This window comes from Myxocyprinus asiaticus, chromosome 28 (genome assembly GCF_019703515.2).
Source record: "Myxocyprinus asiaticus isolate MX2 ecotype Aquarium Trade chromosome 28, UBuf_Myxa_2, whole genome shotgun sequence".
Taxonomy (NCBI): domain Eukaryota; kingdom Metazoa; phylum Chordata; class Actinopteri; order Cypriniformes; family Catostomidae; genus Myxocyprinus; species Myxocyprinus asiaticus.
In genome coordinates, this window is record NC_059371.1 from 21,335,522 (window position 1) to 21,362,999 (window position 27,478).

Here is a 27,478-nt window from a genome sequence, read left to right on the forward strand (position 1 = left end):
GTTAATGCATTAGTTATCATGAATTAACAATTAAAAATATATTTGTTTCACAATTTATGAATCTTTTTTCATGTTAGTTAATAAAAATAAATTGTTCATTGTTAGTTCATGTTAGTTCATGGTGCATTAACTAATGTTAACAAACACAACTTTTGATTTTAAAAATGTATTAGTAAATGTTGAAATTAAAATGAACTAAGATTAATAAATGCTTAATAAGTATTGTTTATTGTTAGTTCATGTTAACTAATGTTGTTAACTAATGTTAACAAATGGAACCTTATTGTAAAGTGTTACCAAAAAAATCTTATTATTTGTTTTCCAAAAAACATGAATTTACTTGAGAGGCAAAATTGTGTAAGAAAGGTTAAGGAAACATTGAATAGAGTTTATTTTTCTTACCCCCTTGGCAATATTTTAAGGCATAAACTTCACAAAGGTTTTGACAAAGAATTGCCAATAGGGTGAGAAAAAATATACTTAATTCAAGATAAATTCTCTGAAACAGTTCTTTATTTTTAATTTTTTTTTATTTAAATGAATATTTAATATTGTTTCATGCAGTTTTGCCTCTCAGAGTAAATGTATCTTGTTAAAAGTTATTTTTATCTTTTACATTTTAATTTTATGTTTTAAATGTATCTTTCTTTGATGTTTAGATTTTTTACTGAAAAGAAGACAAAATTGCAGATTGAGAATTTTTTTTGCAGCTTGTATGTTTTTACTAATACCTGTCTGTTTTTACAGAACTAAAATGAAAACATATCACGATGTGATTCCAATATCTTGTCTGACCGAATTCCCCAACATTGTCCAGATGGCCAAGGTGAGAGTAGATCATGCGAGGAGGGTTGAAGGGGTCAGCACTATTGTTTTCACAGCCTACAATTCATCACAATTCTCATTGAGTGACATGACTGATTGTCTCACTCCCCCATGAGCCTGTCCTGTCCTGCCTGGACAGACGACCATTGTGCTGCATCACTTTAGCGAGATCAAATGAGAATAAGAACAGAATCAATATGTTACTACTCTTTTCATTATTCTCAGCTTGTCTGCGAAGAGGTGAATGTGGACCGCTTTTTCCCTGTGCTTTACCCAAAGGTATGCAACCCCACACAACACAGTTTTCATCAATGTTCTGCCATTGTATGACCCACCTGCACTGAAGTGATATGCGAAATTCACCAATGCATGATGCAGGATCATTTGTCCTTGTTAATTAAAGTGAGACACTGGGAAATAGGGGCAGTTTAAGGGGAAGTCACTGTGTCATCTGCTCTCTCTTTGCAATGTTGTTTTAAAGCTGTATTTCAAGGACACAGAATAGGAGTTTCTGCTTAAGCTGGTAGCTGTATTTTAGAACACTAGTTTCTTGGTGGTCCAAGATGGTCTTTAGATGGTCAAAGCTGGTCATTACATGATCCAAGCTGGCAGACCAACTTGAACCAGCAAAAAAAACAAAAAAAAAACGGCACAAGCTCAAAATGTTCAAGCTTTTTTTTTTTTTTTTAAATATGGTAGCTGGCAAACACCCACCTTTGGCCTAGCTTGGATCAGCTAATGACCACCTTGAAACAGCTAATGATCAACTTGAAACAACTAGTGACTAACTAATGACCAACTTGGACCAGCTAATAACTATCTTTGACCAGCTAATGACCTGCTTTAAACAACTAATGACTAGTTTGGACCATCTAATAACTCTCTTATTAGTCTCTTTTTTATTGTCTCTTTATTTATATTATCTAACCTCTCCCTCAGGCCTCCAGGCTCATTGTCACTTTTGACGAACACGTCATCAGCAACAACTTCAAGTTTGGGGTCATTTATCAGAGGTTTGGACAGGTGAGTCGCATGGGGAGTCTTATCTTCTTGAGCTTCTTCACAACCTATTATTGAGCTGATACACAGAGAATAATTGATGCTACAACTCATCTTTATAAGTCACCTTTCTTCAGATTTCCTCAATAACACCTTCACATAGATGTCTCGTACACTGGCAAATCGATACTTATGAAACAAACAGCTAACAAAGAAGACCTCTCTACCTCATAATAGCTCCTCAGTTTAGACAATGACAACAATCAAATCGTTGCCTCTATTTGTCTTGTATTAAAGTCATGAGGCTATTGTTGTCTGAGAACCCAGAGGAGAGGTTTGAATGAATTAAGGCAGCTCCTTGACATTTGAGGCTGCAGATAGGAGTGAAGCTGGGTTCGAGAGCGGGAGTACTGTACCTGAGAGGTTCTCAGAGGAAGCCTGACAGCAGCACCCTCAGCAAATTAGCATAACAGAGGAGGCAGCAAGATGCCCCTGAAGAGCCTCTTCATCTCACAGATCTGTGTTTACACACTCACCCTTTCCAGTGTGGGCAGCAAGAACATTGGCCCCAACACAGAGGCCCTTGTTGGGACATGTGCATGTTTGAAACACACCTTATGGTTCAGTCCTCAAAACTCTTCTACAGCACTTCCGCTTCACCCTCTTTGATTCTAAATGGGAGAATATGTTTATTCGGAGGAACAATTAGCATTTTCATCTAGCTATTTGAATCGTAATGATGAGCCAGTTAGGTTTGCTAATTTTGGAGTTTGCTTATATCCTTATCGAGGAGTTCTTGCTTTTTTGTGAAGGTTCATTTCATTTGGGGTTTATTGAACTTCAGGCTTTGTGCTCTAACAAAAAGCACCATCATTATGTGTTCTTGTTATTGTGATAGCTGTTTTTGAAAGGCTGAACTACTTTGTTATTTGTTCAATAATTCAAAGAAAGATAATGAATGACCTCAACAGAACCATTCATTGTATCTGGTGGCTTCATGTGTCCACTGCTAACGGCACTTGAATGCAATGTCTGTGATAAACTTGTCCGCATTCAATTTATGTTTATATGTGCAGACATCAGAGGAGGATTTGTTTGGGAATAATGAGGAAAGTCCTGCATTAGTGGAGTTTTTAGAGTTTCTGGGACAGAAAATCGAGCTCCATGACTTCAAAGGGTAAAGACATAAACAGAACTGTTCTTTCTCTCTCCCTCTCTCTGTATGGCAGAATCAGATGAATAGTTTAACAGCTTGCATGAATTAAAACAGAAGCTTGGGGAACGTTTGGGTGCATAGGGTCCAAAAGTTCAAAATAATTTAAACCTGGGAATAAAATGAATAGGAAGTATTTACAATAATGAATTAATAAATCAGCAAATTTGGGGGGCATTCCAAATACTAAGACATTTGAAAGATTTTCAGTTCAACTTTTCACTCAAATTATTATGCTGATAATTTTATTTGCATATACAAAATTGTATTAAATTAGAAAATGCAAAACATTTTCACTAGTGGTCTAGACTTTTGGACCCCACCCCACTTCCTCAACTGATTGTTCTTATGTAATTTTCATATAGACATACCTATTACTGTATATAGGATTCTTAATTTTGGATTGAATGTCATTGTGAAGTTTAATGTTAGTGATAGCCTTCATAACTGCATGCCTCAAATATGTTCTCTTCTGCTAGGTTTCGCGGTGGATTGGACGTGACGCATGGACAGACAGGCTCTGAGTCTGTGTACCACAACTTCCACAACAAAGAGATCATGTTTCATGTGTCAACTAAACTGCCTTACACAGAGGGCGATACACAGCAGGTATTCACGACCACATCTACGTAGCTGTAGCTCAGGCAGTGAGAAGCGTCACTCATATCATGTGTGCCTGTTGCTCCACTTTTTTACAGACCACATAATCAAAAGACTATTAATCTTTAACCCCCTTTTCATTTCAATGTCATTGTAGGAAGCATTGGAAGTATAATCAGCTGTCCATGATTATCTATTTCTGTATATACAAGGGCTGTCAATTGATTAAAAGTTTTAGCTGAATTAATTACATGACATGCCGATGAATTAATAGAATTGAATATTTATTGAGATTAATAAAACTGAATATTTGATGAGAAAAGCCCCCAAATAAAGATCATTCGAAGAAATTACTAATGTATTATTGTAATAGACAAAGCATTGAATAGACATTACAAAAAGTGGTTTTAGAAGTCAATATACATGTTGTATTTCCACATCAGTGAACATAAGAACATCACTGGCCTACAGTCCACAGCAATCGATTTTGCTCTTGAGGTTATGAGGTAGTCTTAGGGGCCGCTCAGACCGAGTACATTCTTGCGTTAAAAAAGCAAGACACAGCACAATGAATGGAACAGAATGCAGTTGTCTCAAGGTGCATTTTTAAAAGTTCTTTAACTTGACACAGTTAGCATGTTTACATGCACAGTCTTACACTGATTATAAACCGGCAATGTGTAAAGTCATGCAAAGGCCTTACATTGTGTTCCTTTATCGGTGTACATGTACATTTTTGCCAATTACCCTGATTTTGCGACAATTACAGGTGTTCTTTCCAGCTTATCCAGTGTGTGGAAGTGTTGTGAGCATGTTTGCTTTCATTTTGACGTCAAAATCAGAGAATAACCTGATCATTTTAAATCTCTCAAAAACACAGGGTTCTATTTTCATGAGCTTGCAAAGCACAGCGATACATAATACAACCGTGCACAGCATCTTATCCAATTTTCGTGAGAGTGCTAATTCTATGTGCAATTTTCATGCCTGTGCAAAGCACAAGTGGGCGTTGGTGGGAGTGTTTGCGCTATCTGTGGGTGTATGCGCGCAAACTGTGGGTGTATTGTATGTTCATGAAGTGGCGCAAAGTGCAATTTGCTATTTTCCTGAGAAATAGGTCATTGCGCTAAGACGTTTCAAAAACAGGGCTGTTTTCAGCACAAAGTCTAAATTCAGTACCTACATTTGCAGTTTGTAGATTCCACCAACAAGTGGTAATAAAGTTCATGTCCGAACTCTGAAAATATATTGGAACATCAAATTATGTCCCTGACAATCTCCGTTTTATGAAACAAAAATTTATGAGTTTTGTTTTAATCTATCTATAGGTCATGGTTTATTTTTTAATTATTATTATTATGTTTATATTTACAATAATATTTATGATCTAATTTGTATTGGTATTTTTCCACCTGCTGTCATAGAGTGATTTTGCAAAAGAGGCCGGTGAAAAATTTGGAGAGGGTAAAATGTTTGGATTTGGTATGATTTTTTTTCACCACTATTTAATTATATTTTCATATCAAGTGTAATTTGAATTTAGAAATATTTTTGGTTTAATTTTTTCATGTTTCAATAAATGAATTACATTTTTCTAAATCAAAATTGACTGATACGTACAGATACAATCACTGTCAATACTAGCCATGATGTGTCAGTAGATGAAAATGATTAAGAATACTTACATTCTCTATAATTTAACAGAGCATACATCCAAATTCTGACGAGAACCACATTTTCCATGCGTATAAAAGGAGCGTGTCACTGTTATAGAAATACAGTATGCCAGACATTCAACAAGGATGCAGTTAATGCACAAAAGAATGCGTTAGTCCATTTTTCTATTCTTCTTATTCATCGCATACACTCCATTTACACAACAAACTTCTTATGAATGTGCTGTCTTTGTTTATATCGCTGGTGCTTGACAGGGAATGGACTATGTAATAGGACGCAGACAGTGCAATAACTGGAGAAGAACCTCAGAATTAAATTGCACTTGACCCAGCTTATTAACACTTTGCATGCGTGATTTCGCCAAACACAGTTGCGCCTAGACTTAGCGCATACTTGCACGAAAATAACAAAACTTCATGGCATGCCCACTGACTTTGCTTGTATGAATTATGGCATAGCGCTGCGCTTAGTGCTAGCGCTGCTCTTAGCGCTACCACTCTTAAAATAGGGCCCAAGATCTTGCGTTACCAACTTTATTTTTTTATTTTTTATTTTTGAATGAGCTGTATTTTGGTAGTATTTAATGTATTGCTGTGCATGTAAATGCTTAGTGTTTTAAAAACACGGTCCTTCTATGTGAGATGCTAAAAAACAGTGAGACTGCGGTGACAACGGTCAAAGACGTCTGCTTAGCACATGTTTACATAGAAAAAAAAATGTTTTACATTTCGGTTTGTAAAGTATTTTTGTATTCAGTCTATGATATTTTGTAAATCTTGTTCTATGCACACATGCAGATGCAACTTTGGTCATTGTGTTGTGTCTTGCACAACGCAAAGTTTTAGTTTTGTTTTTTCAAGTTAAAAGTAGTTAAACTTTAGAAAAGTGTCTTGCATTCTGTCTCATTGTGTTGCACCCCGTGTCCAGCTGTCTTCGAACAGAAGAATGTTTCCTGTGAATGACTCCTCACTGCCTGCTCTCAGTAAATAATCGTGTTTAAAGCTGGGACTGCACAGACTGTAGACTCACAAAAATTACGAAGATGGTACTTCATGCTTGAATTTCTCAGATGGTTGGAAAATTCCTTACCATGAAATTTAGGTATTAGGTATGCTGTATCCTGCAGCCACAGACTGTTACTGTGCTGGCAGATGATTGCTGACTCACAAAGTGACCTTTATTTTGCACCTTCACTGGCAGCACTGTGTCCTCTGAGGAGGAGTGTTTTTAAAGCTCACTCCTCAGGGAATCTTCTACATTTAGAACATATACACAGAGCTCTCCCTCTCTCTCTCTCTCTCTCTTTCTAGCACTCTCTCTTGCTGTCACATGTGCACTCACTCTGCAGTGATTTGAGGTTGACAGCAGATAGGGATTGTTATTGAACTGATGTACAGGTTTAAATGGACAGCAGAAAAAGCCCCATTTCCGCTCTCTCAATCCTCTGTTTACCACTGCCAGCCATCTGTTCAACACACATGGGCTATGTTCACACAGTCAGTGTTTGTGACTGACAACCGTATTTAATTACAGGTGTGAGTCTTGAAATGTCCTGTTCATACAACAGCTTACAGTAGCAGTTTGAATACTGTCTGTATGAACGAACAACCAAAGTCACAATATTCTAACAGCTGTAACCATAGTGACAATGACTAAAAGATAGTGACGTCCATAACACCGTCATGTCTTATCACAATTGCCGCCGGTTTATTAAATAAATGAGTCCAATCGAGGCGCAAGTTCATCCATCAGATCATAATTAACTGACAGCGGCTTTGATTAACTTTTTAACCTCGTGTAGAGTGCAGCTTTAGTGTCGCATGGCTCGTGCCCGTGAGCAGCCAGTGGAAGACAGCGGTTGGGTCTTTGGATGACACACAGCTCATTTCTCCGTCTCCGTGAGTTAACGAAACCCCACATGAAACACACAAGACATGCGTGTACAGTGTAGTGTGTCTCTCACGAGAATGCGGTTGTGAGACCTGAAAATTTGCAGGTTATAGAATGCGGTTGTCACTCTCGTATATAACCAAACTGTGTGTGAACGTAACCGTATTAAGCACTCAAAACAGTCCTAACAATCGTATTCTGTTCTGTGAACATGCCTTTAAAACTTAAAGGGATAGCTCACCCCAAAATGAAAATTCTGTCAACATTTACTCACCCTTATGTTTTTTCAAACCCTTATGACTTTCTTTCTTCCATGGATCACAAAAGTGGATGTTAGGCTAAATGTTAGCCTCAGTCACCATTCACTTTCTTGTATGGAAAAAAAGAGCAGCATCAACATACAGTACTTCATGGAAAATAGAAAGTCATGGATTTGGAATGTTATGAGGGTGAACAAAATAGTTTTTTTCATTTTTGGGTGAACTTATCCTTTAACTAACTATAACTATAACTAACCCTTTATAACTAATCCTTTTTCTTTAAAACTTGCCACAGATATACGTATTAAGTGGTTTTATCACACTAAAATTATGTTTACATGTAAATGTTTACATCTTGTGGCTATACTTTTGAAATTATGTCTATTTTAGCGTTTATGGACTGGCCCCATTCACTCCGTGGAAAGTGCCTTACTGTAATGCAATTTTTGCCTTTCTTTAAGAAACAAGGGGCGAGTGATATATATATATATATATATTGACATAATGCTACAAATGCTATTGATTGAGCTTAACTAGTATGAACCCTTAAAATTCCTTTAAACACAAAAGCAACTTTGTTTATGACCTTGGCATTATTGACAGAAAGGAAACTTTCTGACTTAAAATTAATGGAATTTATCATCACATAGCCAGAGGTGTGCACTCATCACCACTATAGTTTCTTTGTACTCCATAAAATATGTTTGGACTTGTTCATTGCATACTTATTCTTTTATGATTGGCTTGAAAGCTCTGCTAATCCATTTTGTATTTTGCAAATGAAATCTCTCTCTAACAGCTGTTTAGTTAACTTTGCATATTGCATATTGAATGTGCAACTATTACATAAGAGCAGATTTTAAATAAAGGATTACGAAAATAAACTCACTCTCTCTCTCTCTCTCTCTCTCTCTCTCTCTCTCTCTCTCTCTCTCTGTTGTCACAGCTGCAGAGGAAGAGGCATATAGGAAATGACATTGTGGCAATCGTGTTTCAAGAAGAAAGCACTCCATTTGTGCCAGACATGATTGCCTCTAACTTCCTGCATGCCTATGTTGTGGTGCAAGTGGAGAATGCTTGTTCTGACAATGTCCTGTACAAGGTACATCTTCACAGTATTACTGCAGTCTGGCACTTAAGTAGCACTCCTCTATGAGTCAGTTAATTATTCATGTATTTGTCATTGTCCAGGTTTCAGTAACAGCACGAGACGATGTCCCATTCTTTGGACCACCCCTCCCGAACCCAGCCATTTTTAAGAAAGTGAGTTGATATATCAGATTCTTGACATTTTTGTGGTAGCTGAGGTTCCTTAGACCTTCCTCTGTGTCTTCATCTTATGCTTTGTCTGAGGAAAAGTAATTGAATAGACTGTTTCAAGCATACCGTTCCACTACAAAGGCTTTTCTTGGCACTCCAAAGAGGATTGGCCTGTGTAGACTAGGGGTGTAACGGTATGACATTTTCACAGTATGATAACCGTCACAAAAATTACCACTGTATTACGGTTTCATGGTATATAGGTGCATTGATAATATTAAAAGCAGTTCAATATTTGGTTATGAAATAGGCTATTTCTAATAAACGCACAGATAAATATTTCAGTTATAACCAATTGTTGAACTTTATTTTAGATTTCTTAAATTTTAATCCTTTAACTTTTGATCTTGAACATCAGGACACTCTCTTAATCCTTAAAAACTCTCTTAATCCTTAAAATCTTAATTTAAAATAAAAAAAGGTAGAAAAATAAAAAAATAAAAAATCACAAACCGGTAAACATTAATAACAATTGTTTTGGCAACATGTACAGTAGTCAGATGATTATAACTACAAATATTTTGTTATTGTTATTTTATGATTTATGAAATTGAATTTAATCATTTGTAATGATTATTGCCCAGGCTCCCTATCTGTCACTCACTCGATGTTGTGTCACTCGATGTTGTGTGTAGGGGTCACTCTTGGGAGCCCGAAACACCTCTGGTCTTTGAAAAAAGGCCAATGAAAATTGGTGAGTGGTATTTGCATACCACTCCCCCGAACATACAGGTAGAAAAGGAGCTGGTATGCAACCACTCATTCAGATTTTCTCTTCGGAACCGAATGGTCAATGTACACTGAGCTGAATTCCCACAGCTGTTCATTCACCTCTGCTGAATCTGACGGCACATTTCAGCGGCTTCTTCCCCCTCTGCACTGGTGCACTGCAGAGAACACCCCTGGGTGCTTCGGCAGAAATAAAAGAGTATATTCTAAAAAAAGAGTATATTTCTCTAAAAGAGCGGCACACACGGAATGTCTTTTTAAAGACGCTTCTTTTTAAAGATGCCTTTCTGTTTGTGTGTTATTCCTGGTTGCGGTCGTTATCTCTCGCCTTCTGACGGTCATGATCGCTGTCTTTCTTGTCTGAGCGCTGCCCACACGGAGACAGCGTTCGTGGATGGGTCATGTACTCATTGTGAGAACATGTCCATGGCAACGATGCGGTCGCGGCTTGCCTTCATAAGAAAGCAAGCCACCCCAGCGGCTCCCCACCACGGTCCTTCTACCTACGGGTATGAGGCCAGCGTGGCTAGCACTGGGGGCGATTTGGGGACCCCAATGGGACCACCTCCGCCGGGTATCCCCCCACGGACTCCCATTCCCCAGTGCGCTCGTCTGCCCCGATCGGGCTTCCAGATGAGTCCGCCGGCTCGTCTCACGGCGAGTTTGACCTCTTGTTCGGAGCCCACGAAGGTGATGAGCTCTTGAGCGCAGCATCAGAGAACGGGCTCATCCAGTCGGACACGGAAGCCTCAGCTGGGCTCCCCCCTTCGGGTACGGTCGCCCAGTCACAGGCTGATGCAGAGATGACAGACATGCTTTCCTGGGCAGCCGCGAGCGTCGGGCTAGAGTGGAACCCTCCGCTCTCTCCTGAAACCTCGCGGCTCGATGATTGGTTCCTGGGCTCGCGGCACCGCTCACAGCCACGCCCCGCCCCAGTTCCTTTCTTCCTGGAAGTGCACGAGGAGCTGACAAGGTCGTGGGAGGCACCTTTTACTGCCCGGTCCCAATCTTTCAGCTCCTCTGCCCTCACTACCCTCGATGGTGGGGCGGTCAAGGGCTATTCGGTGATCCCCCTGGTGGATAAGGCGTTCGTGGTGCACCTATGCCTGCAGAGCACCGCCACCTGGTGCGGGCGCCCAAAGCTCCCGTCCAAGGCCTGTAGGTTTACGTTGTCCCTGACGGCCAAAGCCTACGGTGCTGCTGGACAAGCCGCCTCCGCCCTGCACGCCATGGCTCTCCTGCAAGTCCACCAAGCCAAGGCGCTAAAGGAACTGCATGAGGATAGTTCCGCCCCGGGATTGATGCAGGAGCTGCACTCGGTGACCGACCTCGCTCTCCAGGTGACGAAGGTCACGGCGCGGTCTCTCGGGTGGGTGATGTCCACCTTGGTGGTCCAGGAGCGCCACCTTTGGCTCAACCTGGTCGAGATGGGAGAGGCCGACAAGGCATGGTTCCTTGGCGCCCCCATTTCCCAGGTCGGCCTGTTCGGCAACACCGTCGAGGACTTTGCCCAGCAGTTCTCGGTGGTGAAGCAGCAGACGGAGGCTATCCGGCACATCCTGCCCCAACGCGGCTCAAGATCCCGCACCCTGTCTGCTTGTAGCCAAGGGCGTCCCACTGTGGTGACTGCACCGGCTCCGCCGCAGCCCGCCCCTGCGGCCCGGCCCCGGCGTGGAGCCCACTGCAGGAAGCAGATGCCACCCGTCTCATGGCCTGCCGCCAAGAACCCGCGAAAGGCTTCAAAGTGCCCCTAAAATGGGCGATCCAGGGACGACAAAACCCGCTGCTGGTAAGCAGACCACTCCATCCCCCAGTGGAGGGCCGGGAGGAGAATCTTTTGTTAACTTTTCATTTAATTTCGCCGCATGTACAAGTGGTTGCGGTACCCAAGAGTTCAGCAAAGGAGCGGTTTCCTTGTTCCCTGGGTCACATACCCAGTGCACACCGGCCGTCATCACGACCACCGTCCACCATTCCATTTTGGCAGGTTTGGTGCTCCAGCGGTGGTCTCCCCGACACCCAACACCTTTGTGAGGTTTTACAATCTCAGGGTGGAACTGGTTTTGTCTCGTGTAGTGGCAGGCACAAGCATGTAAGTCCAGGACAGCTGGCCGGGTGTATCGCTTGCGCATTGCGCCTTTCACCTCCCCTGAGCTGAAGACGTGCGCTGTTGACTCCCAGTAGTGTTCACAAACTGTGTTCCCTGGATGATTTTCTCCGAGCACTGTGGCAGATGAGTTTGCGGAGAAACTCGCTGCCGGCTCAGTACATGTGCTAACTAAGCCCTGTACTGGGGTATGTGCTCCGCATGTGTTGGTTCCCCATAGGTAACCCCATGCGACGTACATCTTCCGCTAATTCGTTTCCCTGTTGGTAAACTGCGTCTTCCTTGGGCAGAGGCCCCTCTGCCCCAGTCACCATGTTTGTAGAAACTCCTCCCCTGTAGGGTAGGACCTACCATGGGACTTCTCCACATGACATACTTCCAACAAAGCTCGACAAGACCATGTGACATATTTCCACTCAAAATAGCAACCCCCCCCGCGGTGTGGTCTCCGCGGTGTCTTCCCCTTGGGAGGGACACCCCCCCCGATGTAGACCTGGTGGCCCCAGTCGGTTAACAAATTTCACTCTTTTTTTGGGGAGAGGAAAAAAAGAGAGGATAAGGGGCCATGACTGGGCTAGCCTGTCTCTATCTTTTGGGCAGTTGACTTGTCCCCGAAAGGCCGTTCAACACTCATAACAGCATTGGGGGAGGTTACGTGTTGGCCTGGTGCGCTGGCTACAAGGCACACAGTGGTCTGCCCATCACACACCGCCAGTTCACGTAACACAGTTCAGCCAGTTGTGGCATTTCGTATAGGGACCCCTAGTGTCACTACATCGACACAACGTTGAGTGAGTGACGGATAGAGAATGTCCTGGTTACTTGCGTAACCTCCGTTCCCTGATGGAGGGAACGAGACGTTGTGTCCCTCCTGCCACAACGCTGGACTACCCGCTGAAATGGCTGGGACCTTGTCTCGGCTCCTCAGCACAAAACCTGAATGAGTGGTTTCATACCAGCTCCTTTTATACCCGTATGTTCGGGGGAGTGGAATGCAAATACCACTCGCCAATTTTCATTGGCCTTTTTCAAAGACCAGAGGTGTTTCGGGCTCCCAAGAGTGACCCCTACTGTCACTACATCGACACAACATCTCGTTCCCTCCATCAGGGAACGGAGGTTACGCAAGTAACCAGGACGTTAACACTTAAAATATGCATTTGCATGCATTCAGTAATTTGTTGCATTTGTGATTTAGTTCAGTTCTACAATACCTACTGAAAATATATTATTCATGTGCTGTTTATTTATTGGCATTTTGTCCAATACTGACAATTTCTGCCACAGTTTCACTGCCAATTTCTTGCATGCATATTGTCAATGTCAGTTTCCTGAACACCAAAAGCCATGCATTTTGTAAACACTATTTAGTACTATGTTTTACAAATACAACATATTATTAGTATTATCAAACACATTGGCCTACTGTTGCGCTGCACTTAGGCAAAAGCACAAACAGTTGGCACATCGTAAAGTTGAACAAGGTCTTAAATCTGTTTGCTGCATTTGTGAATGTGACAGAAAGCATAAACATAACTTTAGCCTACCTAGTTATTACAAATCATGTAAAACTACATTAAATCTGGTGTTTTTATGAAATAGGGGCTATAATTTATTATCCTGTGTACTGTATTTCCACTTACATTCATCTCCGCAAATTCCGTGGGATGGTGCTCACGGAGATGGTGCTTAAGGTTTGAAGTGTTTCCCGCCTGAGCCGATACTTTTTTGCAGCAAACTTTACAGACTGAGTAACCATCAACATTGATGGTGCCTCGTCGGTCTTTTACATAGCCTAGTAATCCCAGAGAGCGGACTTCAACTTCTGTGGCAGCGGAAATAAAGGTTCAGGCTCGGACATGTCTGTATGTTGCGCTCGTGCTGCACTCATGCTGTGCTCTGCTTGTGCTGGACTTCTGATGTGCTCGTGATGCGCAGCGGTCGCGACACCTGCGTGTCACCTTAAAAATTGAGTGACAGTCAAATGCAACATGAGGAAATCGCAATTTAAAGATTTATTTGATCTAGCCAAGTTTATATGATGCTGTGTAAATGTCGCAGATTCTGTCATAATTAAACTGATTTGGATTTTAGAAAAAAATCTGTCTTTATCTTCATGCAATACCGTCAATGAGAAGATTTCAATGGTATGATAACCGTCTGTTTTAAAACCGAGGTATATCGTGAAACCTTGAAACCGTTACATCCCTAGTGTAGACAGTTGTAGGACAGGCACATGTGCTTGTTGTATTTACAATTTATTAATTGCAGGGATGCAAATTAATTGAGTAAAAATAATTAAATATTATACATAAGTATTATTTTTTTGGATTTGTACTTCACTCAAGTGCAGTTTAAATGGAATACTTTTACTTCATTACATTTCGAAAGAAAATTTTTTTTACTTTTTACTCCTTACAATTTTATTCAAACTTGAAAAGTACTCACTACATTTTTGCCGCCTTTTCACTGCATCTGACAAAAGACAGATGACAGACCAGAGTTCAGTCATTTCAAATAGAGTGTTGCACAGCAGCTGTATGGAGTTCCGACCATCTGCAGAGGTGTAATTTCAGATCTGATTTGAGCTTTGGATATGTTGAAATATTTGTGCGACTAGACCGTATGTGACCACCCAATGTAATGTGATGTACAGTATTCATTCAAAACTATAAGCATAAAGTGAGAAACACTGACAGTTTTTTTGCATAAAATGCATTCTAAATGCCTGCTTCTTCTACAGATTGGATAGTTATGAAGTCAAAAATGATCATTCATGTTGCAAATATATATATTCAGCAAATAGGGAGTAGAAATTCATGGACATGATTTAAATATGAAGGCAAGTGTAAAATAAATGACATTTACACATTTAATTACAAAAGCCTTTTGTTTTTATATATATATATATATATATATATATATATATATATATATATATATATAAACAAAAGGCTTTTGGGACTCGTACCCCAGTCCTTTGTGTCACATATGCAACACTCTATCAGTTAAGCTACCGCACAATTTGATCACACTTAAACAAGCATGTAAATGTAGTTGGTTATGTAATGCAAATGTTATAATGAGTCATGCACTATAATAAAAGTGTTTATATGTCATAAGATAGCATTGTGTGAGGAACAGAGTGAAAAGTAAGTGTTTATGAACTGATAATACAGTATGCCGCTTTACTCGTGATTTGAGTGAAAGGGGGTAAATGTAATTGTTGTTTTAGTGTTCATTCCACCAGGAAATTGCCATGATACGTACAACAGGTCACATAAAAATAATTTTGCAGAAATTTAGTTATTGAAAATTGAGTAAATTTTTACTCAATATTCATACTTTCACTTAAGTATAATTTCTGAGTACTTACACTCCTGATTAATTGCAATATTTGTAGGCCTTAACAACATTTTAATATTTTTGTATGTTACCTTTTCCATTTTTTTTTTTATTTTTTATTTAATGAATAATTTTGTGCTTCATAATTGTTTTAATTTTACAATTTTGTTAAAAAGCTAATAATAAGCTGTTTAATACAGGTGTAGATTGAAAAAAAAAAGAGGGGTAAAGTTTGTTAAGGTGGAAGTGATTGGGGGACATGTTCCACCCTCCAATGTTCACATTAAGCCTATGCCACTGGTTTAATGGCAGGTTCCATTGTGACAACTTGCTATTGGGGAAAGTTGTCACAAGAGGTCATTGTGAGTTCTATGAACTGTATCTTTTTTTTCCTGGGCAAGAACGGTAACCATTTTCAGTAGCTTTTTGGAGCCAAGTCTTCAATGTATGTGGCTATGCAGAAATTGACTAAAAAATAAGCCTACCCTGAGAAATATGCACTGGAGAAAAAAGTGTGACAACTAGCCCCGCTCTCCCCTACCTCGAAAGTTCTGTTAGTCACTTTGGATACAGGCGTCTGCTAAATGTGTAAAAAGACGTAATAGAAACAAACATTCATTGTCCTCTCAATCTAGCTGTCTTTCTCTGACCTTTCTGTCCGCTCTCCCTGACAGGGGCCAGAGTTTCATGAATTCTTGCTCACCAAGCTGATCAATGCTGAGTATGCCTGCTACAAAGCTGAGAAATTTGCCAAATTGGAGGTGAGTGACTGAAAGGTACCAGAGATCAATGGACCCTTTTCACACTTCTGGGTATTGGCAGGGTTGGGAGGGTTACTTTTGAAATGTATTCCACTACTGTAAAATGTCATTTGTAACGTATTCCGTTAGATTACTCAAAGTCAGTAACATATTCTAAATACTTTGGATTACTTCTTCAGCACTGGTAGATTTTTTCACTTGTTTTGACTATAAAAAATCTACCAGTACAGTAAGACAAAATACACATGTTAAAAATACATTCTCTGAAAAAACTAAATATCTTATGCAGTGTTGTTTCTAAAACAAGATAAATCTAATTGATTTTTAGATATTTTTACAGAAAAACAATAAAAAAATTATTATCAAGAATACAATTTTTGCCCTAATATCAAAGGTCTTACTAGAAAAAAGAAATTATGATCCAACGTGAATTTTCTTGATAACAAATATATGATCGTGCCTGGTAACATGTGCATGTAAAATGGCTAGAAATAGCATTTTAGCTTAGCATAAAGCTGACAATTTACACAAGGTTTATTTCTATTTCTTCTGCTCCAAACTTACTTCAAACTTACTTCTCTGTCTGCTCATATGAATGTAACACATCATAAGAAAGTGTTTCACCGCTGTTCAAATGCACTTTGGATCGCATCATTTATATGTATAAATGTTTTCCATCTGAAAGGACTAAATATTAAATGAAACAAATAACAATAAAATGCAAAGTAATCTCTTCAGTTATCAAAACACTTTTTGAATGTAACTGTATTCTAATTACCAATGATTTAAATTGTAATTGTAGTGGAATACAGTTACTTATATTTTGTATTTTAAATATGTAATCCCGTTACATGTATTCCATTGCTCCCCAGCCCTGGGTATTGGAACACGGAAGTAAAAGATTGCAGTGTAAACTTCAATACCGGTGAATGGGAGACCACTTCAAATATAATTTTTGCTTACCCATTTTCTCCAACGCCACTATTACGTTTCCACAATTTTTTAAATAAAGAAAGAAATTGAGAGCAATGGATTATGACAGTCAGAAGAAAGAAGCATCTCTGGTTACTTGTTTTTTAAAACTAATTCCAAGGTAATATAATACAAAGTATAACATTATAAATTTACACTAAATAATAAAAAAATTGCAAATCTAAACAATTCTGCTAGATTTACGCTGCTATATAAGGCAAACTTGCGCCATCACAGTCTTTGAAAGGGGTCCATACTAATACAGACATCACATACAGTATGCTTGCATAAAAGATGTTCCTGTGGATCAACAGTTAGAGCATGGCACTAGCAACACCAAGGTCATTGGTTCAATTATCAGGAAACACATGTACTGATAAAATGCATACCTTAAATGTAACTTTAAGTAGCTTTGGATTAAATTATCTGCCAAATGCATAAATGTAAAAGTAGTGTAGATGGCCTCAACAAAAATAAACAAGCCTTGTCTGACATTCAGTTGTACTTTCTATATATTTGTCATCAGGAGCGCACCCGATCTGCCCTGCTGGAGACCCTGTATGAGGAGCTGCACATCAACAGTCAGGCCATGATGGGTCTGGGAGGAGAGGAGGACAAACTGGAGAATGGAGGAGGAGGGGGAGGGGGCTTTTTTGAGTCCTTCAAGGTAATCTAGGCAGACACAGGACACAGTTATATAGACTCTGGTGGTGGCTGGGTTTCTCGGAGAGCACTTACAACATAGACAACAGAAATGCTTTTAAAGCTTATCTGTGACTGTGATCTACCTCACTGAATGTGTGAATGGTGGATGTGGTGTATTCTGATTGCTCTGTATGAATGTTAGAGATTATATATCTGTATCTGTTGTGAGACAGTCTTTCACAAAGAGAGTGAGTCTTTTATGAAGTGGTTAATAGACAGTGTCTTGTTTGATCTTGGTGCTGTTGTTCTTTATGACAGAAGTGTTTTCTATTTTGGGATCTGGATGCCAGCTCAGCTGCCAAGTGATGTAACTGATGCCACAGTACCTAAATTAAATCACTCATTACTGTAATTAACACTAATTAGACCTATTAGCACATTGTCATGCACGCAAGAGAATTTCCTTCAAGATATGTGCTCTACAGTATTTTGCTTCTTTGCAAATGAGTTAGTTTTAAATGATTAATCACCTCATATCGTACACAAAAGATTCCCTGGAATCTTTTTGTATATTTGTGTAAAATATACACAATTTAAAGGGATAGTTCACTCAGAAATGAAAAATGTGTCATAATTTAATCATCCTCATGTTGTTTCATACCAATGAGACTTTCTTCCTTCTGTGGAACTCAAAAGAAGGAATCTTACTCTTAATCACCATTCAATTCATTTGTTTGGAAAAAATTAGTTTTTTTTATTTTATTTTTTTATCATTGTTCCATGGAAGAAAGTTTGTCATACAGGCTTTGAACTTGACGATGAGTAAATGATTACAGAAATGTACATTCTTTTGGGTGAACTATCCCTTTAAAATGTACATGTGGTGTGCATAGAAGTTATTGTTCAAATTGATTGGATTTTCCATGCCCACAATCCAAAACGTCATGGTTACTGGTGTAACCTCCGTTCCCTGATGGAGGGAACGAGACGTTGGTGTCGATGTAGTGACACTAGGGGTCACTCTTGGGAGCCTGAGACACCTCTGGTCTTTGATAAAAGGCCAATGAAAATTGGCGAGTGGTATTTGCATGCCACTCCCCCGAACATACGGGTATAAAAGGAGCTGGTATGCAACCACTCATTCAGGTTTTACGCTGAGGAGCTGATATAAGGTCCGGCCATTTCAGCGGGTAGTTCAGCGTTGTGGCAGGAGGGACCAACGTCTCGTTCCCTCCATCAGAGAACGGAGGTTACACCAGTAACCTTGACGTTCCCTATCTGTCACTCACTCGACGTTGGTGTCGATGTAGTGACACTAGGGGTCCCTATACAAAACGCCACAAGGCTGAACTGTGTTACATGAACTGGCGGTGTGTGGTGGGCAGACTTGCTGTGTGCCTCATAGCCAGCACACCAGGTCGACACGTAACCTCCCCCAACACAGTTATGAGTGTCGAACGGCCCTTTTTGGGGACAAGTCGACTACCCAAAGATAGAGACAGGCTTAACCCAGTCGTGGCCTCTTTTCCCCTTCTCTTTTTCCACTCCCTAAAAAAAGAAGGGGGATTATCCGACTGGGTCGCCAGGTCTAGTCGGGGGGGTGTCCCTCCCAAGGGGAGGACACCGCGGAGACCACACCTCACCCCAGAGAGGGGGGGGATATTTAAGTGGAAAAATACGTCACATGGTCTTTCCAACCATGTGGAGAGCCTTCAAGGTAGATCCTGCCCAATGGGGGAGGAGGTACTACAACATGGAGACTGGGGCAGAGGGGCTCTGCCCAAGGAAGACGCAGATTGCCAGCAGGGAAACGAATTAGCGGAAGATATAAATCGCATGGGGTTAGCCTTACAGGGAACTGCCACATGCGGAGCACCTACCCCAGAACCGGGCTCTTAGTTAGCGCGTGTACTGGGCCGGCAGTGAGTCTCTCCGAAAACTCAACTGCCACAGGGCTTGGAGGAAGTCAACCAGGGAACAACTTTTGTGAACACTACTGGGAATTAACAGCACACGTCTTCAGCTCAAAAGGAGGTGGAAGGCGCTATGTGCAAGCGATACACCCGGCCGGCTATCCTGGGCTTATCCGCTTGTGTTGCGTGCCACTACCTGGGACGAAACCGGTTCCACCCGGAGGTTGTAGAACCTTGCAAAGGTGTTGGGTGTTGCCCAGCCCGCTGCTCTACAAATATCTGTTAGAGAGGCACCTCTGGCCAGGGCCCAAGAAGCCGCTACACGACAGGTAGAATGGGCTCGTAGCCCTACCGGGGGCAGCATGTCTTGGGTGAGATATGCCATAGATATGGCATCAACAAGCCAGTGGGCGATCCTCTGCTTGGAGACAGCGCTTCCTTTCCGCTGTGCACCAAAGCAGACAAAGAGCTGCTCAGAGAGTCTAAAGCTCTGCGTGCGATCCAAATAGATGCGCAAAGCGAGCACCGGACACAGCAACGCCAGGGCTGGGTCTGCCTCCTCCTGGGGCAGCACTTGCAGGTTCACCACCTGGTCCCTAAAAGGGGTGGTGGGAACCTTGGGCACATAGCCGGTCGGGGTCTCAGGATCACGTGAGAATAGCCCGGACCGAACTCCAGGCACGTTTCGCTGACAGAGAACGCTTGCAGGTCACCTACCCTCTTGATGGAAGTGAGCGCAGTCAGGAGGGCAGTCTTCAGGGAGAGTGCCTTAAGCTCGACTGACTGCAAAGGCTCAAAGCGGGCTCTCTGTAGGCCCTGAAGAACTACGGAGAGATCCCATGAGGGAACGAGGGGCGGTCTGGAGGGATTCAGCCTCCTAGCGCCTCTTAGGAACCTGATGATCAGGTCGTGCTTCCCTAAGGACTTACCGTCAACTGCGTCGTGGTGTGCTGCTATGGCAGCAACGTACACCTTCAAGGTGGAAGGGGACAGCCTCCCTTCCAACCTCTCCTGCAGGAAGGAAAGCACTGATCCGACTGCGCATCTCTGGGGGTCTTCGTATCGAGAAGAACACCACTTAGCGAACGGATGCCACTTCAAGGCATACAGGCGCCTCGTAGAGGGGGCCCTAGCCTGAGTGATCGTGTCTACCACCGCGGGTGGTAGGCCACCTAGGTCTTCCACGTCCCGTCCAGGGACCAGACATGGAGATTCCAGAGGTCTGGGCGCGGGTGCCAGAGGGTGCCCCGTCCCTGAGAAAGAAGGTCCTTCCTCAGGGGAATTTGCCAGGGGGGGAGCTGTCGCGAGGAGCGTGAGGTGCGAGAACCATGTCTGGGTGGGCCAGTAGGGTGCTACCAGGACGACCTGCTCCTCGTCCTCCCTGACCTTGCACAGAGTCTGTGCAAGTAGGCTCACTGGGGGAAATGCGTATTTGCGAATGCCAGGGGGCCAGCTGTGTGCCAGTTTCAGTGGAACCGCTGTTTTCTGTTTGAACGCCTTCAAACAGGTCAGCACTGACTGGGCACGCTCGTTCGTAAGGCGCGCAGTCAGGGAGACTGAGTCCAACTCCAAACCGAGAAAAGAGATGCTCTGAACTGGGAGGAGCTTGCTCATTTCCCAGTTGACCCGAAGCCCTAGTCGGCTGAGGTGCGAGAGCACCAGGTCCCTGTGTGCGCATAACATGTCTCGAGAGTGAGCTAAGATTAGCCAGTCGTCGAGATAGTTGAGAATGCGAATGCCCACCTCCCTTAACGGGGCAAGGGCAGCCTCTGCGATCTTCGTAAAGATGCGAGGAGACGGGGACAGGCTGAAAGGGAGGACTTTGTACTGATACGCCCGACCCTCGAACGCGAACCGCAGGAAGGGTCTGTGTCGGGGAAGGATCGAGACATGAAAGTATGCGTCCTTCAGGTCTACCGCCGCGAACCAATCTTGATGCCGGACGCTCGCTAAAATGCGTCTTTGCGTCAGCATCTTGAACGGGAGTCTGTGTAAAGCCCGGTTCAGTACTTGCAGGTCCAAGATTGGCCGCAACCCACCGCCTTTCTTTGGTACGATGAAGTAGGGGCTGTAAAACCCTTTCTTCATCTCGGCTGGAGGGACAGGTTCTATCGCGCCCTTCCGTAGGAGGGTAGTGATTTCCGCGTGCAGGGTAACAGCGTTTTCGCCCTTGACGAAGGTGAAGTGAATACTGCTGAACCTGGGCGGGTACCTGGCGAACTGAATCCGTGTGTGCGCTCTTTTAGAGAAATATACTCTTTTAGAGGGGAAAAACGCTCTTTTAGAAAATATACTCTCTAGTTTTTCTGTCGAAGCGCCCAGGGGCGTTCTCTGCAGTGCACCAGTGCAGAGGAGGGAGAAGCCGCTGAAATGCGCCGTCAGATTCAGCAGAGGTGAATGAACAGTGCTATTCAGCTCAATGAGCATGACCGTTCGGCTCCGAAGAGAAAATCTGAATGAGTTGTTGCATACCAGCTCCTTTTATACCCGTATGTTCGGGGGAGTGGCATGCAAATACCACTCGCCAATTTTCATTGGCCTTTTATCATTCAGGCCTTCGTCGCCCGGAGGGCGAGGTCGGTCGCTGAGCGCAGTTCCTGCATCAAATCTGGGGTGGAACTACCCTCGTGCAGTTCTTTCAGTGCCTTGGCTTGGTGGACCTGCAGGAGAGCCATGGTGTGCAGGGCAGAGGCGGCTTGTCCAGCAGCACTGTAGGCCTTGGCCGTCAGGGACGACGTGAGCCTACAGGGCTTGGAGGGGAGCTTAGGGCGTCCACGCCAGGTGGCGGCGCTCTGCGGGCATAAGTGCACCGTGAGCGTCTTATCCACTGGGGTAATCGCTGTATAGCCCCTGGCAGCCCCGCCATCGAGGGTAGTGAGAGCGGGGCAACTGCGGAGTTGGGGTCGGGCAGTAAAAGGTGCCTCCCACGACTTCGTCAGCTCCTCATGCACCTCCGGGAAGAATGGCACTGGAGCGGTGCGCGGCTGGTCTGAGCGGCGCCGCGAGCCCAGAAACCAATCATCAAGCCGCGAGGGTTCAGGGGAGAGCGGAGGATTCCACTATAGCCCGACGCTCGCGGCCGCCCGGGAAAGCATGTCCGTCATTTCGGCTTCGGCCTGTAACTGGGCGACCGTCCCCGAAGGGGGAAGCCCAGCTGAGGCTTCTGCGTCCGACTGGACAAGCTCGCTCTCCGATGCTGCACTCGAGAGCTCATCATCTTCGCGGGCCTCGAACAAGAAGCCAGACTCGCCATGCGACGAGCCGGCGAACTCATCCGAAAGCCCGATTGGGGCAGATGAGCGTGCTGGGGAATGGGAGGTCCGCGGGGGGATACCCGGCGGAGGTGATCCCATTGAGGTCCCCAAATCGCCCCCAGCGCCAGCCGCGCTGACCTCAAACCCGTAGGTAGGAGGACCAAGGCGGGGAGCCGCTGGGGTGGCTTGCTTCCTTACGAAAGCAAGCCGCGACCGCAACGTTGCCATGGTCATGTTCTCGCAGTGAGAACATGAACCATTCATAAACGCTGCCTCCATGTGGGTCGCGCCCAGACACGAAAGACAGCGATCATGACCATCCGAAGTTGAGAGAAAACGACCGCAACCAGGAATAACACACGAACGGAAAGGCATCTTTAGAAAGACGCGTCTTTAAAAAGATGTTCCGTGTGTGCGCTCTTTTAGAGAAATATACTCTTTTAGAGGGGAAAAACGCTCTTTTAGAAAATATACTCTCTAGTTTTTCTGTCGAAGCGCCCAGGGGCGTTCTCTGCAGTGCACCAGTGCAGAGGAGGGAGAAGCCGCTGAAATGCGCCGTCAGATTCAGCAGAGGTGAATGAACAGTGCTATTCAGCTCAATGAGCATGACCGTTCGGCTCCGAAGAGAAAATCTGAATGAGTTGTTGCATACCAGCTCCTTTTATACCCGTATGTTCGGGGGAGTGGCATGCAATTTTCATTGGCCTTTTATCAAAGACCAGAGGTGTCTCGGGCTCCTAAGAGTGACCCCTAGTGTCACTACATCGACACCAACGTCGAGTGAGTGACAGATAGGGAACCACAAATAATTCATAGACTGTTTGCATGTGCTCAACAGTTGGGCACATAATTGAAGGTGTTCAGTTATCTTCATCCATTGATTGTGGTTACAGAGACATAAAAATCTGTCAGGGGTCCTCATAAATCATTTTCATCATCGCTCTTTTATACTATTATTTTTGCTTCCACAACCACTCAAACACAGTTTTCATTATTGGGTTGTCTATAGCCAAACCTCATTAAAATAGAGGACGGTCTTTAGTGTGACATATTTTATGACATAGCCGTTCTCTGGTTGTGGCATTCTGGGAGTATTCCCTTGAAATCGGGCAGCACTTTAGTAGTGATGTATTTAATCTATATCCATTAGGAGTCTGGAGAGCAGCCCACTCACAAACTGTTCTGCCCTCTAATGGTTGCAAGCTTCATAGTGCATAGCCAAGCTTTGATTGACTTCCTGTGCTCAGCTAATCTGGCTGCAAGCTTCATTTCATTCCATCTGTTCTCCATCTGGCCACATGCTCTTTTCTTTTATGGACAAAACTGCATTCAACAAAAGGTCTCACCTGTGGTTTGCTCTGGTGTTCTGATTAGCCATGGGTCATTGGCCAATGTTTTAAAAACAGGTGCTTCTCCCACCTTGATTTATTGGCTTCAGACCCTCTCTCCATCCACTCCATTGCCCAACCCTGACCTGCCGCCGCTCACGGTGTCTCCTCCCCATCTCTCCCTGTGCTGTAGCGAGTGATCCGCGGCAGAAGCCAGTCTCTGGACGCCATGGGCCTCAATATCAGGAAGCACACAGTCTCCAATAGTCACAGCGACAGTTTCACCCACAACAACAACAACCATCACCACTCACCAGAGACCCCCAAAATCCCAGGGATAGTAAGTAACCCCACTACTGGCTTCAACATAGGCCAAATTATGAGTCCTAAAATGACCCCCTCACTACTCCCACTCTGAGATTAAACCCTGTCCTGGTTACACAATTACTCACTAATTTGTGACTATATAGCACATGCGTTGAGATTCCACATCAGTCAATATTACCAAGTTATGAGCAATCAACACAAAGAAGACAAAATAGGGGACGTTCACACAAAACACATTCTTGAGTTCCTCTGCACTATTTTTTAATTGTTGGCCAATGTAAATATGCACTAAATAGATGTCTTTGACAGTTGCGATGTCTCTCAGTGTTTTTTTCTTTTTTTGTTTTGTTTTTTGCGTCGCACATCATGAGCACCACATTTTTAAGACATGTTTCAAGTTAAAAGAAGTTCAACTTTTAAAACGTGTCTCAAGACCCCTGTTCAATTCCATTGTCTTGCATGGCATCTAGCTGTCTTTGAACACAAGGATGTGTCCTATGTGAACAACCCCTAATTAATTAATTAATCAACCACACCCACAGTTGAATTAATAACTGCTCTCATGCACCCTTCCCTTAACTGTTTTTTTTTTTTTTTTTTTTTTTTTTGCCCATTCCCATCTTGCTTTTGTCTCTCATCTCTGCAGCCACTAAAATTCTCATTCTATAGTCACAAGACTTTTTCTCTAATTATCGTTCAGGACGATTTCTTGAAACTTTCACTTGAACGCACTCTCTCGCCTTGCTCATGTTAGCAGTGTGCAGTGTTATGGTGCAAATAAGGTTGTGTGAGGCGCATGACATAAAGTGCTCTTAAATGTGTTGCATGTTGCTCAGGAGGGAATTAAATATTGTAAGGGGTCATGTGAGATCTTATTTTGTTATTTTCCTTCCATTGTCTCTCAGGAATTAATGTTATCTGATCTTGAAGCAGGATATAAAGCCCTGCTGGTGATGTTAGTATAAAGATGGTTGTGAATGCTTTGACCTTATCACATTGCCCACAGGATCAGACTCACATGAGTACTGCATAAGGACCTGCTGATAAATTTGATGTGTTTGTATGTGGAATAGATTCTGCTGTGTTACTGTTTTACTATGCAGATGTGAGGCCAGGGCAGTCAGCAGTGTTATTATAGTCATCAGTTTTATTACTGTATTTGTTTATTTAAAAAAAATAATAATAATAATAATTTCAGTTTTATTTTCAAATTGTCCTTTCAATTTAGTTTCGCTTGTGTTAGTTTTCTCTCTGTAACTGCTAGTTTTAGGTTCTTCATTGTTTTCTAGTTTTAGTTGAGTTTTTCATATATTTGTTGAAATATTATTTTATTCATTAGCTGTAGTTAACTACATTAGTTAACTAACAATGAACAATACTGGATAATGTTCATTTCAACATACTAATACATTTGTAAAAACAACTCAAAAGGAAAAGAAAAATTTATTTGCCAATACATTAGTACCCAAATAATAAATGTTCATGTTTTTCTTCCAAAAAAACTGCATTTATTTAAAATTTTACAGCTTATAGAAGTCATGGAAATAACATAAAAAATTTGAATATTTGCAAAAAATGTTGGCATGTTAAATTTAGATAAAGATTGCCAGTTGATGTCAGAATTTATACACAGTCACATGACCTCAGAATTTACTCACTCATCCCTGTTCCAGCCTATTAAATGTTTGTATCCTCCAGTTAAAAGTTGTGTACGTTTACATTAATTCATGCATTATGAACTAACATGAACTAACAATGAGCAATTGTATTTTTATAAATTAACATTTACCATGATTACTAAATTATGTTGAAAATAATGTTCATTGTTAGTTCATGATACCTATTGCATTTGCTAATGTTAACAAACTGTAAAATATCGTAAAGTGATACCATTTATTCTTTTTTCTTTTCTTTTTTTTTTTTTTTAGGGATCTCAGAGTTAATGCACTTACTGATATTATTTAAATATGTTTAATGCTGTTAAATTTCTCAGGGCCATTATTGCTATCTAGTAGCATTTTTCATGTTTAATGAAAGCCGGTTGCAAAGGTTTAAAATTCAATAATATACTGTGCATCAGAACTAAATTAAATTATTTCATGGTATTTTTATGTTATAATATTTTTTTTTCATTTTAGAAAATTATTTTTGTTTAGTTTCGTTAATTATAATAACACTGATTGGTAAGTAATGTTGGAAGTCTATGCTCAAGCACAGCAGCTCTTGTGGTGCTGCTACATGCCCTGGAGATTATCACACACTGAGAGCCATGCTAAGTCATGCCAGTGTGCCCCTTGTGAGAAAAACTCATGGGAGATCAGAGAAATTCTACTACCCCCATAGCGACTAACTCTGGAACAAACTGCTGAGTTACTGAACCATGTCTCTGTCACTGTTAATGTTTCCGTTATTAATAGCACTATCATATGCCATGTCAGTGGAATGGATGTTCTGACCTTCATGCAGGTTATGCAATAGAGAATAAAAACTAAATGCATTTCTTAAGCACAAGCAGTATTTGCAATCTGTCAGCTATTGGGACCTCTACTGGGACAAAGTCCTAATGGTTAGAAGTAAGTTTTATTATCCTGTAAAGACGGTGTCACACTAGCTGATTTTTCCAGTGATTTTTCAGGTGTGAAGCTTCATTAACATAATTGCGGACAGTAGGTGAGAGACTGAGCACGCATTAGCGTCTGCCAGCGGGAGGTCATTAACCACTTGACCATCAGGACTCCCTGCTGAGTTAAAGGTTCCAGCAATGGGAAAAAAGAATCCAACATGACAGACAAAAACTGCTGTCGTGAGGGCAGGCTCTTGTGTTCTCATCAAGTGACCAGTGAACTTCTTTTACTGAAGAACTGACAAGACGTCAAGCTGTTCTGAATGTTTTCATCGAACTCAGACGCATTTCATCACAAATGCTGATTGTAATCCATAGTGATTCTGTCACCAAGCGTTTTTCCTGCATTTTTCTCCTACATTAAAATGACTAATGAAACCAGCGGAGGCAGAACTGTCTGTTTTCATTAAACGTAATTTGCTCACTGAAGGCTACATATGGACATAAGCGTTCTACAGCAAGCCTTGAGGGGATAAATACGCAATCACACGAAATGTCAGGAAAACAAGAGTGATAGTCGGCAAGCGTGACACCTTTGGCCAAAATTGAGTTGTTTGGAGTCTGCTAGTGTGATGCCAGCTTAATGACCAGGAACATAAAACCACTGTATGAAACTGGTCCAAATAAAAAGAGCTAATTTACCAAATTAGTTTCCAAAAAGTTGCAAAAATTTAAATGTTTATTTAAGAG

At 42.2% G+C, this 27,478-nt stretch overlaps 1 protein-coding gene across 1 annotated transcript in view; it reads left to right on the plus strand.

The window, feature by feature from the left end:
• LOC127418996 (rap1 GTPase-activating protein 1-like) overlaps nt 1-27,478 on the plus strand; it is a 121,570-nt gene that overhangs the window by 80,213 nt on the left and 13,879 nt on the right. Inside the window, exons 9-18 of the mRNA XM_051660002.1 lie at nt 748-826; nt 1,051-1,104; nt 1,765-1,848; nt 2,901-3,001; nt 3,517-3,646; nt 8,411-8,566; nt 8,656-8,727; nt 15,640-15,726; nt 17,225-17,365; nt 24,032-24,178. Coding sequence (XP_051515962.1) covers nt 748-826; nt 1,051-1,104; nt 1,765-1,848; nt 2,901-3,001; nt 3,517-3,646; nt 8,411-8,566; nt 8,656-8,727; nt 15,640-15,726; nt 17,225-17,365; nt 24,032-24,178 — 1,051 coding nt within the window. The remainder of the gene's footprint in view (nt 1-747; nt 827-1,050; nt 1,105-1,764; nt 1,849-2,900; nt 3,002-3,516; nt 3,647-8,410; nt 8,567-8,655; nt 8,728-15,639; nt 15,727-17,224; nt 17,366-24,031; nt 24,179-27,478) is intronic.